At 44.3% G+C, this 16,420-nt stretch overlaps 1 protein-coding gene across 1 annotated transcript in view; it reads right to left on the reverse strand.

Moving 5' to 3' along the window:
- The window catches only part of sgcz (sarcoglycan zeta), a gene marked incomplete at both ends in the record, with an annotated part of 471,678 nt that overhangs the window by 113,626 nt on the left and 341,632 nt on the right, over positions 1 to 16,420 (reverse strand). Inside the window, one exon of the mRNA XM_079759103.1 lies at positions 12,786 to 12,908. Within this exon, the coding sequence (XP_079615229.1) occupies positions 12,786 to 12,908 (123 nt within the window). The remainder of the gene's footprint in view (positions 1 to 12,785; positions 12,909 to 16,420) is intronic.

Raw genomic sequence — 16,420 nt, forward strand, 5'->3', positions numbered from 1 at the left:
CCTCTATACATTTTGGGAGTCTCCCACATGCCTTTTCGCAAACTCAAAACGTGCCATTTTGTTTTGTTCTGAAAGTAATGGCATTCTTCTGGCCACTCTGCCATAAAGCCCAACTCTATTGAGTGTACGGCTTATTGTCGTCCTATGTACAGATACTCCAGTCTCTGCTGTGGAACTCTGCAGCTCCTCCAGGGTTACCTTAGGTCTTTGTGCTGCCTCTCTTATTAATGCCCTCCTTGCCCTGTCCGTGAGTTTTGGTGGGCGGCCGTCTCTTGGCAGGTTCGCTGTTGTGCCATGTTCTTTCCATTTGGTTATGATAGATTTGATGGTGCTCCTGGGGATCATCAAAGATTTGGATATTTCTTTATAACAGTGGCGTGATTAGGCCTATTTTAGGGGGGCTTCAGCCCCCCTAAAATATTCTTAAGCCCCCCTAAATAATTTTATGTTCATTTATAATTTCTTTTTTTTTTTTTTTTTTTTTTGCAAAAAAGTGCAGACAAATTCAATATAATGTGGCGAGAATTTGAGTTTAGATAAATAATCATATAACCAGTTATTATTAACTTAAATGTGATCATAAATCTTAGTTTCCCTTATGGAAGCGGTAGAGAGTCAGAGTCAGTGCGTCGTTATCGAGTCCATTCCACTTGTTCATATAGAGCACGCCCACATCATTGAAATCCAGTTTACATTTTCCCTGCAACCTAGGTTGCATTCGGTACCTGGGTACCTGCAGTGTGTGTACCGGGAGCGGAGCACACAGAACCGACTAGAGCAGCATTAGGAGAAGAACGTGAACAAGAATGGACATACAAAGTTTTTTCAAGAGAGTAAGTATCACTGCTGATAGTAACAATAAATTAGCTGCAGCCCCCCAGCTAACAGCAGAAAGTCCAACGTAATTGCCAAATGCTCCCTGTTTGACAAATAAAAACCTGGCTTACACACTCAGAGTGGGAAATTGATGAAGCAGCTGCAGCATCTCACTCCACTACAGGGTTTGATTTAGGTGACAAAGACACAGGGCCTAGACAGGTAAAGCTGAAGAGCTACCCACAAGATAGCTTTGGTACGCAGAAGCGAGCATTTCACCACAACTGGTTTGAAAAGCACAACTGGTTAGAATATTCAGTCAATCAGAATACAGCTTTCTGCTTCCCATGTAGAGTGTTCGGCAAAAGCATCAAACATGATAGTTTGGTCAGTAGTGGTTGCAAGAACTGAAAGAAAGCTTTAGTCATCTTTGGCAAACATGAGATTGCACAAACACATAAGGATGCATGGAAAAGCTACCAGGCAACTAGAAAACAGGGAGACGTTGCACAGATGATAGCTTCTGCAAATGTGAGTGAGATAGTAGAGAGAAGAGAATATCTCAGGCGAATTGTTGCAGTCACTTCTATGTTAGGCAGACAGGGACTCCCTTTTCGTGGCCATGATGAAGGAAAAGACAGCACAAACAGAGAGAATTTTCTTGCGTGCATGGAGCTTTTGAAGGAATTTGATCCTTTTCTTCAAAAACATAACCCCCCATCAAATGCTCATTATACCTCAGCAACCTCCCAGAATGAGATGATTGACTGTTGTGCCCAGGAAGTGACAAGTGTCATTGTAACTGAAATGACAAAGTCCAAACTCTATGCCATCATGGCAGATGAGGCAAGAGATGTCAAATCAGAGCAGTTAGCTGTTTGTGTCAGGTATGTGTCAGATGGGGCAGTGAAGGAACGTTTCCTAGCACTTGCAGAGATGAGATCATTTGATGCCCAGTCCATTGCAAATGAGCTGCAGCAGCAGATTCAAAACAACGGTCTTGCAGAGCTTAAGTGTGTAGCACAAACATATGATGGCGCAGCTGTCATGAGTGGGACCACTGGAGGTGTACAAGCACACTTTAGAAGGCTCCATCCTGAAGCTATCTATGTGCATTGTTATGCTCATGAACTCAACCTGGTGTTATGCCATACTTGCAAGGCCATCCCAGAGGCTGTGGAGCTTTTCAGCTTGTTGGAGTGTGTTTACTCTTTCTTCAGCACCTCCCTAGTGAATCATCACAAGTTCATGGAGGCTCAGACAAGGCTTGGATTGACAACAGTTGAACTTGTGCAACTTTCAAACACTCGCTGGGCATGTCAGCTGCGGTCAATCAGTGCAGTTCTTGACACATTGTCTGCCATTTTGGAGTGCCTTTCTGCTATTAGATCCCCTATAGCTGTTGGTTTCAGCTCTATAAGTTCTCAGCAGTTTATGCACTACTGATGTTTCAGTCACTTCTGTCTGTAACCGAAGGACTCCACAAACTCCTTCAGAACGAGACTTTAGACCTGGCAGAAGCTTTCATCTGCAAACAAGCAGTGTGTGACACATAAGGGCAAACGCACAGATGCATTTGCCACAGAGCTTTACGAGAGAACCAAAGCCCTGTGCCCCACCCACAGTATCCCTGAACAAGGTGCCAGGACAAGGCATAAACAGATGAAAATGGATGATTTTGTGCTGGAGACAACTGCAGGTGCACGCACTGAATTGAACAACTCAGACACATTGAAAAGAGAGTTACTTTTCCCTTGTGTGGATAGGATGGTTGGTGAGCTTGAGCAAAGATTTTGCAGTGTAGATGCAGGGCTACTAAGAGGCATACAGGCATGCAGTCCTAAGTCTGAGAACTTCTTGAGTGAATCACACTTGAATGAACTTGCAAAACACTACATCATTGACCTGAAAACAGAGGAGGTTCTGGTGGCCAGAAACTTTCTTGCCCGGAAAACAGGCTGGATGTTCACCCAAAGATATGTTGACTGTGCACAACCTCCTTGATTCAGACATGTTTCCCTCTCTGCACTCCTGGCTACGTCAAACAATGGGTCAGAAAAGACTTCACAGTCTTGCAGTCATGTCAATTGAAAAAGAGGAGCTTCAGCACCATAAATCACAATAGAGTGATAGACGCCTTTGCCACCCTTAAAAACAGACGACATTCTTTGATGCTTCCACCCAACAAGTAACTGCCAATTGTAGCCATGTTATTTTAAAATGATGTACTTTCTGAGAACACAGTGCTCTTTTTTTTGCATACAGTTTTGGCTAATACATGGGCTCTTAATGAATAAGAAGCATTGGTTAAATACGGCACTGTAACTATGTGGATTTTTTTCTTTTTGATGTTGTTAATGCTGTAAACATACAGTACTTCCTGTGTTTGTTGTTGTACTGTGTTAAAAATGTAATGGTGGCCTTAAACATTTGCACAGTAAAGTATCTCTGTTAAATCTGTCCAAAACGTGCAATTTCTCAGTTTTTGTTAGCTGTTTGTGAAATTAAACGTTCGCTCACATTCTGTGCATCTCCTGGGGGCTAAGCCCCCCCTGTCCTTAAAACCTAGTGACGCCCCTGCTTTATAACCTAACCCTGACTTGTACTTCTCAACAACATTGTCCCTGATTTGTTTGGAGAGTTCCTTGGTCTTTATGGCAGTGTTTGGTTAGTGGTGCCTCTTGTTTAGGTGTTGCAGCCTCTGGGGCATTTCAAAAAATGTGTGTATATGTACTGACAGATCATGTGACACTTAGATTGCACACAGGTAGACATCATTTCACTAATTATGTGACTTCTGAAGGTGATTGGTTGCACCAGAGCTTTTTATGGGCGTCATAACAAAAGGGGGTGAATACATATGCACATGCCAAATTTCAGTTTTTTATTTCTAAAAAATAGTTTTATGTATATATTTTTCTCATTTCACTTCACCAACTTAGACTATTGTCTTCTGATCCATCACATAACATTCAGAGTAAAAATATATTGAACTAAAGTCTGTCATGTAACAAAATAGGTAAAAAGCCAAGGGGGGTGAATACTTTTACAAGGCGCTGTATAAAGAGGTTTAAACCCCCGATCCTTTGAACCAGAAGGTTGACACCCTAGTTTCAGAGTTTCGCTCAGATTAAGGCAATGCTCCTTAACTTACAATGGCCGGGAGCACAGCCTGCTGGAGATCACGCATCAGCATAAGATCTTCATTAGAGCGGCCCCCTGTACTGTCCCCAGCGGTGGATGCCTGAGAGGTAGATGTGCATTCTATCAGAGCCTCAGAGAGTCTAGCGATGGTTGATGAGTGGGCGGAGGATACTTCGGGACACAGTTCACTGAAGGGCTCAGTTGCTAGCCAAACATCAGCGATCAAACCGGCTGTGAGAATGGCACGCCTGTGCTTAGCTGTAGCAGCAGCGCAGGTCAGTATGCAAGTTAGTTTTTTTCAAGCAGGCCAATTCTACAGCATCTTTTAGTGTTTCTCCATCAGCTCCCTTTATTGAGGAGTTACAGAGATGCTGGGCAGACCCCAGACGTTTCTCCCATCTCTCCACTGACTGCAGAAGCCTGGCTAATATGCAGGATGCATCCAGTCATGATCTGGACCGCATGCTGTGTGTAGAGCTAGCATTTGCCGCCCTTATCCTCTCACCTGATGAGGCATTAAGGCCAGGCGCTCATTGTCCATGGCCACAGCTGACTGACAAGCTAATTGGGAAAAGCTATGACTCGGTGGCGCGAGTTGCAGGCATAGGCAACTCAATGTCCCACCTCATTCTGTCCCTATCACAGACCCTCCAGTCCTCTGGAGCCGACCAGTCTGCAGAAATCCTGAGTGAGGCCTCACTGGAGGCAGTGGAGGAGGAGGAAGAGGAGGAAGGAAGGAGAGCTAGGCAGACTAATGTCGTCCCTGACCCTGGAATGGCGACAGATTTGGTTGGCTCAGTCACCACTGTCTGAACCCTGCAGGAAAGCCCTTTGTTCCCTAACAGTGGTTCCAGAACTCTTTGGGCCTGCCGCACAGCAGACCCTGGAACGCAGCATACAGGTAACACGAAGCAGGCAGCAGTTTGCTAGCCTGCCCCGCACATCCATTCAGGGGCAGAGGCCCACTGCGGCAGGTAATACTGTTCAGCCAACATCGCAGCCATTTGCAAGTGTCATAAAGGCCAAAGCGGTTTTGCCGGCCAGCCGACAACCCACCCTTTCGCAGGGCTCAGCGCACAGCACCTGAATATTGCCCCTTTCGGAGGGTACAAAAAGAAGGGTACACCATCCAATTCAGGCGCTGACCGCCGAGGTTTCAAGGGGTCAGAATGACAGTGATGAAGAACCAGGGCAAAGCTCTGGCCCTACGCCAAGAGGTCCGGGCCCTTCTGAAAAAGGGGGCCATCAAGCAATTAGAAACACCATCAGACAAGGGCAGAGGCACTAAGAGACTCCCTTCTAGTCTCTCATATTACCAGACTAGGGCTCACAGTGAATTTCGAGAAGAGCTCCCTAACCCCCAGCCAGCAAATGCTATTTATTGGAATTCAGATCAACGCCCAGATGATGAGGGCATCCAAATCTGGGCGAGTTGCCAACAAAGTTTACAGCCATTTCTGACTTCAGGGGTTCATTTAGGATCCATATCTTCTTGCAGAGAATTGGTAACGACCGACGCATCGCTGACTGGATCAGGGCTGTGTTGCAGTGCAGAACTGCCCTAGGCTATTGAGACCCTCGAAACGGGGAGTAACATATAAATGTGTTGGAACTTCAGGCAGTCGCCGTTGCTCAAGCATTTCCTGCCAGTCCTACCAGGGAGACATGTCCTTACAAGGAGAGGCAACATGTCAGTGGTTTACAATATAAACCAACAAGGGAGCACATGGTCACTAGCATCCCTGAGGCTGATTCAGCAGCTGCTCTAATGGGCCTACCATCGGCTATTGAGCCTTAGGGCAATGCACATCCCAGTCACACAGAATGTCACGGTGGACTTCTTGTCCAGACGCACCCCATTCCAGGGGAATGGAGGCTGAACCTAGAAGTGGTGCAGGCCATCTGGCACCAAAATGGCAGAGGTGAATCTTTTTGCCTCTCATGCCACGACACACTGCCCCATCTGGTTCTCACTCAGAGAGTGAACAAGCCCCTTGGGCCAGGACACCCTGGCACATGGGTGGCCCCAGCAGCTTCTATATGGGCCACAGAGTACTGATTGTAGCCTCCAGATGGCCAGGGAGAGTCTGTTCCCTGTGTTATACAGCTTGCTGGATGGACATCCTTGGCGTCTCCCTGCACACACAGACCTCCTTTCTCAGCTGGCCGAATCTGGCATCCGAACCAGCACGGTTGCAACTTTACTAAGGGCATATGACCCTGCAGTGGCACAGAATATCACAGCTCACGGGAAACCAACACTAATGCGCTCTACACAAATGGGTGGAAGCTTTTTGTATTATGGTGCCAAGAACATAAACAGGAGCCAACACACTGCCCAATACCAGTTGTCCTCAGTTTCCTACAGTCACGGTTTGATGACGGCCTTGCAGAGTCCACTATCAAGGTGTATGTAGCTGCAATATCATCTAGGAATAACAGGGTAGACAATGTTACAGGCTAATACCTTCCTGGGACTTGTCTCTGGTACAGAGGGCACTGTGCCAACACCCATTCAAACCTCTTGGGAGGTCAGAATTCAAATGGTTGTCTTTGAAGACTGCTTGGCTCCTGGCCATGTCATCGGCTAAGAGAGTGGGGGAGCTACACACTCAGCCAGAAGTGCCTACAGTAGAGTCCCGACGCACATGGGTTACCTTGTGGCAAAACCCATGATTTTTGCCCGAAACCTAATCTTTGCAACTGGATTGTCAAGCCCCCAACCAAGTGGGAGGAGGTGGGGCAAAGTGATATTCTTCTATAGCCGGTCCGAGCATTGAAAACATATATTGAAATGACCGCTGGATTCCGACAGTCTGATTCGTTATTAGTCTGCCACACAGGACAAGCGCGAGGTCAGGCTTTGTCCAAGCAACGGCTATCGAAGTGGATTGTGAAGGCCATAAGTTATGCCTACTCTAATAGCGGCCTCCCAATTCCACATTGCGTTTGTGGTCACTCAACTCGGAGTGTAGCTGCGTCATGGGCAGTCCTACGTGGAGTCCCACTTTCTGACGTATGTATTGCGTCATCCTGGGCATCGGCTTACACATTCGCAAGGTTTTATAGGGTTGATGTTGCCCTGAGCTTGGCAGTCACTCGGAAGGCAGATGAGAATATTGCCAAGAGGTCACTTCCGGGATGAACGTACCTTAAGTGCCGGGGCGGGCGCAAACGTCACCCCTGTCACAAGTGACTTTGTTGATATAAACAGTCGACCTGCACGTGCATGTGATGGATATTCAGGTGCTGAAAGCACCGTCTCTGGCGGGCATACAAAATTCAAAGAACCGTTGTAACCATCGTTTTAGGGTTTGTTTGGGGCTTAGGGTTTCCTCAGAGGGTTAGAGGTTAAGGTTTTACAATGAAGGTTCAGTTTTTGGTTCTATAGTTTGGTTTTAGGATCATAGTGTTGGTGGGATTTCTTTAAAGTGTTCGAAGATAAGACGTCTAATAGCCATTTAAGAAATTCAAAATAAAGACATCTTAGAGACATTCAAATCTTTTTAAATGAAGTCTAAGATACAGTCGGGGCAGTGTTTGCTGCAACACATCACCTAGGGAGCATGACAAGTCTTCTCCAAAACCAGCACATAGGGTGAGGATGTTTAAAACGGTTTATTGCAGAGTTTGGAGTACAATGATACACAGAGCAGGTGTTGCAGCATTGTGGAGTGTGATATATAAAAAAACTAGGGCTGGCAAAAGATTAGCAATTTTAATCAGATTAATCACAGGGTAGCTGTGGATTAATCACAATTAATCACGATTAATTACCATTTGTAAATATGCCCGGAATTTCTCAATTTCTCTGTATAATGTTGTAGGAACGGAAAGATAAACGACAGAAGGCGGATATGTAGGCATTTAGCATGTTCTTTTATTCATGAAAAAATCCAGATGATGTTGTTATTAATAATGAAAATTAAAATCAAACTTAAACATACCACACCATATTTAAAATTTGTGTTTTGTGTCTCAACATTTTTTTTTTTTTTTAATCAAACTTAAAGATATCCGTCATCCCAAACATTATGGGCATTTTAGCCATTGCTCTTTATTTTTTAAAGGAGTTTAGAATGGTTAAACATTGGTTGAACATTTTGCGTTTTTTAAATTAACAAACTACCACACCTTCATACAATAAAATGTGTCTCTCTTGGCTATTCTTCTTTTAGTCAGTTGCTGAGACAAACTAATTGGTTGACATTTTCTGAAAGTAAGGCTGACCGTTTCTTTTGCACGATGTGGCCTGCCACTGAGAAGACTCTTTCACATGGAACTGTGGATGCAGGAGTCGCTAGATATTTGCGAGCCAGCAGGGCCAGCTTTTCATGGGCTCCTGAATTTGCAGACCACCACTGCAAGGGACAGTCCTCCATACTAATGCTGGGCTCTGCCCTGTACCTGTGTATGTCTCTGCCAGGCTGCACCTCCTCATCAGAATCTGAATCTGAGCACATTTGGAGGAGCAGGCTCATTTTCTTCTTGGGTGGCCCATCTTCGGAAGTCTGTGGAGATCTTCTTGGTGATTGTTCATGCAGCATGCCTCCCAGTGTGGTCCACACCTCTTCTCTTTCACACTTGGGCAGGGTCTTCAAGTCTTTAAAGCATGGATCCAGGGCCGTTGCAAGCTTGAGACATGCGTTGTTGGTCTTTTCTTGGGAGGAGGCTAGGTCTTCTTTGAATGCTGTCTTAAATCTCACCACATATGCAGGGTCCTCATCAAAGACCTCCATTACATGATGCAAGTGGCAGAGGGCAGGCAGTACAACAGAGCAGGATACATAGGCCTCTCCACCCAGGATCTCAGTTACAGCAGTTGAATAAAACACACACACACACACACACACACACACACACACACACACACACACACACACACAAGAGAGAGACATCATTAAGTTATTACAACATAAGTTGGTAGTTTACAAAAAGGTTACGTATAATTTCATTTTAATCAATTACATTTTATTTCAACCTATAGGCCAATTAATAATTAATGTATAGATTACTTACCGACAGGGCTCTAGAAGAGTCTCAAGTCTAGCTTGTCCCATTCTGGTGCTGTCAGCATAAAGAGTTTGTGCTGCTGTTGGTCCAGGGTTGCTTTTATTGCTGCTTGATTGCGTTTCAGACGCTTGACCATATCCACCGTCGAATTCCAACTTGTTGGAACGTCTTAGACCAGCGGCTCCTGCTGCTGTCCAAGGGCAGCTTGTTGTGCTTGAAGCTCTGCAGTGTTTGCCAGACTGTGTTTGAAGTGGCCCACAATTTTGCAAGACTTGGACAATGCATGCACAAATCTGCTGTCAGAGAGGCTCACCGTGATGCTTCTCTGTAGGATATGAGCTACACAAGGCATGTGCTCAAATGGCAAAAGTCTAGCCGCAGCTATCATATTGCGTGCGCTGTCGGTCCCTATAGTTGTGACTTTTCCTTCTATTTCCCACTTGTGTGCTACTGTTAGGAACTGCTCTGCACATGCTTCTGCAAAGTGACGCTCTTCTGTTTTCATTGTAGTTAGCGCAAACGACTTGAGTTCCCATGTTTTAGTGATATGATGTGCAGTTACACCCAGGTAATTGTTGTTACTCACAGAGGTCCAGTGGTCTCCTGTCAGGGCAACATAGTCGGCTACAGCCGAATCCTCTGCTTTCTTTTTCTTTTCCGTTTTCTAGAGGTTGTGGATTTTAGTCATTACTGTGCCTCTTGACAGTGGCTTGTAGAATGCGTTGCGTGAAGCAACTTGTAACACTTCCGCGAGGCCCTTGTCCTCAACAATATTAATCGGCCGACAGTCTTTTGTAATCCATTTGGCAATTTTTTTGGTCAAGTTCTCTGAAATAGACTTACTTAATGCACAGCCTTCGGTGAGTGTTGTCTGAAGCAAGCCCCCTGGACTTGCCCCAGAACTTGAAGTGCTGACAAACGCATGCTTAGCGCTGATATAGTACTTTAGGCTGCAACTGCTTCGGTGAAACGAAAACTTCTTCTTGCAGAGTGTGCAAATCACTGCTTGTTTATTAAGTGTTCCATCTTTGTTTTTTTTATATTCAAACTTTCCATCCAGAGGGCCAACAGCTTTTTTCGGTTCTGTATCCATCTTGTGTCTCTGCCAAAACTCTAGAGCGGCGACTAGCAACAACTAGTGCAGAGCGGCCGCTAGAAATCGCTGTGTGAAATATTGGGCGGATCATTTTGCGCATGCGTTAATGCATTATATTGATTAACTTGTTAATTCCACAAATTAATCACCCTGCGTTAATGCGTTAATTTTGACAGCCCTAAAAAGAACATAAAAATATAGCAATCTAAATATATATGCTAAAGGACATAAAAAATATGAAAAATCAAAGGTTAAAAGATGTCTGAAAAACTACAAGCAAACACAAGTCTTTCAGAGGAAGTTGATGATTGTTCAGATGATGTGAGGGATTGCAAATTTTGCAGACCTGTCATTTCCCTCTGTAGATGATTTTGTCAATTTTAACACTATGTCTCGAAAATACATTTTCATCTTTATTGCAATTTTTAGTAGGGACAATTTACTGGTATGATAACATTGATAAGGACATGTCCCCAGCCGCCTTATTAAATATGATGGCTTCCAGAGCTCACTGACTTAATTTACATAATGGAAGCATTACAACATTGGTGCAATTAAACTAATTTCACATTTATAATCAATCATACTGATGTTTACAACCCAATGATAATGTGAACAACACTTGGAGTAGTTTTTGTTATGTGGTGCCATTATTATGATAAGTATTATTATTGCAATAGGCTGAAGAAGGTAACAGTATTTACTTGATAAAATGAAAGACTTTTCCCCAAACCAAGAGAAACTGCAGTGCCACTGATGGTGCAGTATGAATGTCATTAAACAGCAGGACCATGTGGGGGGAGAGGCACATTGTGGGGTGCTTTGTTTTTCTCTGTGGCAGTGAGGCTCAGTTTACTGCAGCTGGGAGGGAGATGACTGACACTTTTCTATCGGGACAGAAAAAGGGACATTATCATTATTTGCAAATAAACTTGGTATATTTGGAGATCATTTCTTGAAATAGTCTTCCCTCCATGGACGCAATTTTGCGACATTTGTCCAAATATCTGTGTAACCACTTTTAAAAGACAATAGTTGTTATTTTCTTTCATTCTTTCTTAACCTCACTTTCAAATTAAGATATAATGGAGAATTAACTCACACCCCCTCGAATCACGTCTGCTATCAATTCATAAATATTTTCAAATTCTTTTAACTTTATTAAAAAAATTGACTAAATGCTACATTTCTATTTTATGAATTTGGATTGCAATAATCCAGGGTTGTTTCCCAATGTGAAGGCTGCAACCTTGCTAGAACACTTCCTTGCGAGTCGCGTCCTCTGGAGAGGAGGCTAGAGTGCTGCCTAGTGTTTGTAGTGTTCAGAGTTTGGAATCACTTGCTAGTGTGGAAGCGCTTCCGCTTCCGCTTTTTAATACTGCTCCAGTGGTAAATATTTTAATATTTTCATTGTTGAAATTGTTATTGGCGACCGTAGAGATATAATAACTTCACTTGTGTAAAGCAATATGTATTGCTTTCCATCCGCAATTTTTAAGTACCCCGCACAGCGTGTCAACGCAAAGGATTGTGGGTATTTTGGCTCATTGAGGATCCAGCAATGCCTCCTTGAAACATCGCGGAATTCTCAAAAACAAAAACGGCACGAAAAGGGCGCGGATTTCCAGAGTTCTCAAAATTGGAACAGTGCTTGTCCGCGTTCTATGACGTACCGTCCTTAAAAGGGCGGCCATTGAGCATGCTTCCTTAACATTTGAAAACAGCCCAGATCTATGGTAAATTGAGCATGTTGAACTTCTGGTGTTCTTTTCGTTGTGGGATTGTTCTGTAAATCTTCCATATTCTGATATCCTTACATATTATTTAATTCATACTCATTCATCATCTCTGTGAAGACCCTGTTTTACTGAATTGTAATTGGTGCTTTGTTTGAGTAGGTTTCTGCAGAACCTGGCCGTGTGACCGAATGCAACAGGAAGTGAAGTTGACATCTCAAGGTGTTAAAGGCCATGTTTAGAGGCCACTGGATCGTTTGAGCCTGCTGAGGCGGAGGTTCCTTGGCCCTGAGGAATGTCCCGAGGGCAAAATCTGCCATTTTGTTCTGGTTTGAAGTACATGATGGCCCTCACAACTTTCTCCTGGTCATACATGACAAAAGACTCCAGCAGATGGGGACATGCTTAGCAAGACAGCAGCTGCCTCACAACACAACTTCCACTGAATATATTAAAAGACACAGATTAATAACATTCCTCCAACTGTAATTATGGGATGAAGTGCTTCTCAAAACACATGGGATTCTTTGTTTGAGATCAGCAGAATACTCAGAGAAGAGTGGGACTTGGGAACAAAAGGCATCACTTCGCTCTCCCGCCCACGTGGTCTCGCAGACACTGGCTTAATAGCCCATTAGTGGTAACAAAATGATACAGATTGATTTTGGCATTGGTTGGCAAAGTTGTCCCCCAAGAAAACTGGTCATTCTATTGTTGAAATCTCTCTCTCTCTCTCTCTCTCTCTCTCTCTCTCTCTCTCTGTCTCTCTCTCTCTCTCTCTCTCTCTCTCTCTCTCTCTCTCTCTCTCTAAATCAGTAAATCTTTACTAAGCTTGATCCCAGCCGACATCTACATTTTGTCACTTTTCTTTTGTCACTTCCTGTGTTGGTGTGGTTGCCTGTGTGTGTGTGTGTGTGTGTGTGTGTGTGTGTGTGTCTGTGTGTGTGTGTGTCTGTGTGAGTGTGTGTGTGACAGTGTACCTGTGACTCTGAGCTTCTCCGTCCCGATGCTGATCTCCTGCTCGTCGGCTGAGAAGAGGACCCTGCCTCCGTCTGCACTCCTCACCTCAAACCTCTGGCACTGGGCCGCCACCATCTCTGAGCCTACACACACCCACACACACACACACACACACACACACACACACACACACACACACACACACACACACACACACACGCACACACAAATGAAAACTGAGGTGGGCAGTAAAGAAGACAATAGATACCCTCCCCCACCTGCCCCACCCCCCCCACCCCCCTCCCTCCCATTCCCTTCCTTTTCCTGTCTTTGAACAGCCCTTATGGTGTAAAGTGTTTTCCAGTACAAAGAAAGCGCTATAGAAGGACAATAGGTATTATTATTATTTACATTATCATTGAACAAAAGTGTGAAGTTCAATGAATATTCTCAATATGGGAGTAGATTTCTATTGTGTTATATTCGCTGCCTGACTGTATACTTTTCTTATTGCTGGGAGAATCTGTTAAATAGAGTCAAGAGTAAAGAACCATCAGCACATGAGAGAAGAACCAATATACAAAAATAATGAGGTGATTTGCATGCATCTCAAAAATCTATTCTTAAACGTGAGGAGAGGAAGTAGAGTCTAGGACAGAAATAAGAAACAGAAACAGAATTACACATTAGCATTAAAATACATCATAGCAATCCGATAAGCGAGGCAGCCAGAAAGGAGAATGAAGGAGCACTCGATTGTTCTATCTGCTGGCGCAGCGCTCTGGGGTTCTTCTTTACTTCCCCTTTTTGGAGGGAAGTCATTTCCAAATGTAAGAAATGTGTTTAGATATATATTTATATATCTGAATAACAGACAGAGAGCGAGAGAGAGAGGGAGGGAGAGAGCATTGCACTGGTGAGTTTCACTCTGCAGAACAGCAGTATGTTCATCCAATGAAACAAGCGGTGTGTGAAGACAGGGACCACAGACCCCCTGGGGGAAGATGAAGCACACAGAGTGTAGGGAGATCTGATCCTGCTGCCCAGGACATCAAAATGTTCTACATAATAACGCCGGAACCCTCCCTTCGGAAGCTATGTTACCTACTAACCAAGCCTGTCCTCAGAGGGCTGTACAACAGCACTTTGGGTTTGATCCACGGGCAGGACGTTTCCTCGCCCGTGTTGAGCCAGATCTGGCCAATCACAGAGATTGGTTCCGAGATGTAGCGTTTTAGTTGGCGCGGTAGAAGGTACGTCTCGTGTCATGGTGTCTTTGGGGCTTAGCAGCGCTACAGGGTTTGAGAGGAAGAGGTAGAGGGTACGTCTTGTGTCATGGTGTCTTTGGCGTGCTACAGGGTTTGGGAGGAGGCCTATCAGTGGGATATGTCTACACATCCGTCCCATGGGGAACCCTGAGATCTGTATCTCACAAGCTGCTCTCTCAGTAGTGTTTGTCCAACAGCTTTTCAAAGTCACACTTACACCTGCAGGGGGACTTGACCTGTCGAGCGCTTCGTGAGCGAGGAGAACTTCATAGGCAGGGTTTGACGTGAGCAGCGTGTGTGAACAGATGAATAGAAAAAATACTTCTTAAGTGTTGTAGTTGGAAATCTGAACTGTAGTCTCAACGAGTAAAAACCTGGCCTGTTGGAACTGGCCCACACCTGGGGAGGGAGCAATCTTTGTGGGAGTGAATGGATTTAAATTGCGATACTGACTTTACACTGAAGTGTCTTTTTCTCATGGGCCTGTGCAGAGTATGTACTCCATACAGAGAGGTTTGTATACAGTATTGCTTTTCGAAATTGTATTAAATTAAAATGAGACATTTCTTATGCAATAACTATTACTTTTAAATACTCTTTGAGACCACTATAGTCTTAGAACTCTTACTCTTTGTGATTCGAGCTTGTTATGTTCTATTATATTTAATTTAATGATTTATTATTTATTTCAGATTCATCACATAGTCGTCCCACTTGTTGCAAGGGTTTCCTTGTCCGGAAGCACTCTGTTCTCTCCTTTCTCTCTGTTACATCATGCATCGGATCAGATAGAAACAGGGAGATAGGACAAAACCACATTCATGTGCATTCATTCTGTTGTACATCATCCCCCTGAGGTGGACAGGTTAACCTGCTGTCTCAGATCTGCTCTCTGACGGAGGGCTGAACAAGAGCCTGGGGTACAGAAAGGTGTTACACCACCTCTCTCAGGCTGGACCTCAAATTTCTATCTAAGAATCCTTCTTTAGGTCTGCTCTGTGTGTCTGAGTCTGATATCAGAAGGATCCTGGTTATTAGATTGCCCTATGCTTCTGAGTCTGATATCAGAAGGATCCTGGTCATTCGATTGCCCTATGCCTCTGAGTCTAATATCAGAAGGATCCTGGTCATTAGGTCTGCTTTGTGTCTCTGAGTCTGATATCAGAAGGATCCTGGTCATTAGATTGCCCTATGCTTCTGAGTCTGATATCAAAAGGATCCTGGTCATTAGGTTTCTCTGTATCTCTGGGTCTGATATCCAAATGATCCTGGTCATTAGGTTCACAGGAGAACCAGTAGGCTGAGCGCAATCCGCTTAATAACGCCTTGCTACCAAGGCCAGTGGTGTGTGTGTGTCAGTAGGAGGGTGTGAGCTAGCACGCCGCATAAACACTCATAGAAGAAACATAGTGTTGAAACAAGTGTTCACACACACACACACACACACACACACACACACACACGCACACACACACACACAAATGGTATATCCCTCTCTCACATTTATTGTCACAAACTAACAAACATGAAATGTGGATTATGGTTGATTCTCTCACTCAGACAGACCAGTTGCTTTTCACATCACTTGTTTAAAAAAACCTTTTGGCTGTGTGTTCACAAGACGCAACGCAACCAAAAACTGCACAAACCATCACAAAAACCCACCACTGATGTACACAATGCAGACAAATGGGCGGCTCTGATGCTATTCTGGGAACCACCAACCAACAAGACGTCCAGGTCTCACACTGTGATAAATGAAACTGAATCTGACACAGAGAACAAACCAGAAAGTCCACGGTCCGCTGGGACTGTTTAGAGAAAAGAAGAAGATGAATTCTTACACACATGTAATGACTATTGATGCCCTTGAATTACCTGGCTGCGGGAATCGAGACAATGTGTGAAGTGAGACAACAGTAATCTGGGGTGCTGGTGTTAAAGGAAGGCTGCATTGAGATGGAGATACTATCTTTATTAATTTTGAATAGAGCTCATCAAGAGAAAGAAATACTCTTTTTCATGCTACATTATGCTCATACTGTCCTTCATTTCTGCAAAAAGGCTCTTAATGACCCATCTACAAAGAGTTTTAGTTTAAAATAACAGAGCAACGCAACACAGCCCTTCTCTACCAGGCAGTGATGTGCATAGCGGGCACTCCTGATTGGCACTCCTGATTGGCCTTTTTACTTGACTTGAAAGTAAGACGGTAGGAGGTGTCTTAAAAGATGGACAGACTAATCTATATACTGCCTTTCCTTCCCTCTCTCTCGTACCCTCAATCTCTCAGTGACCCCACTTCCTGTTAGTGGGTGTTGCTCAGTATGGTGTGTGCTTCTATATGTGCATCCTAGATGCTTTGTAAGTGCATTGAGCGTGCTTTA

This window comes from Pollachius pollachius (genome assembly GCF_949987615.1).
Source record: "Pollachius pollachius genome assembly, chromosome: 2".
NCBI lineage: Eukaryota > Metazoa > Chordata > Actinopteri > Gadiformes > Gadidae > Pollachius > Pollachius pollachius.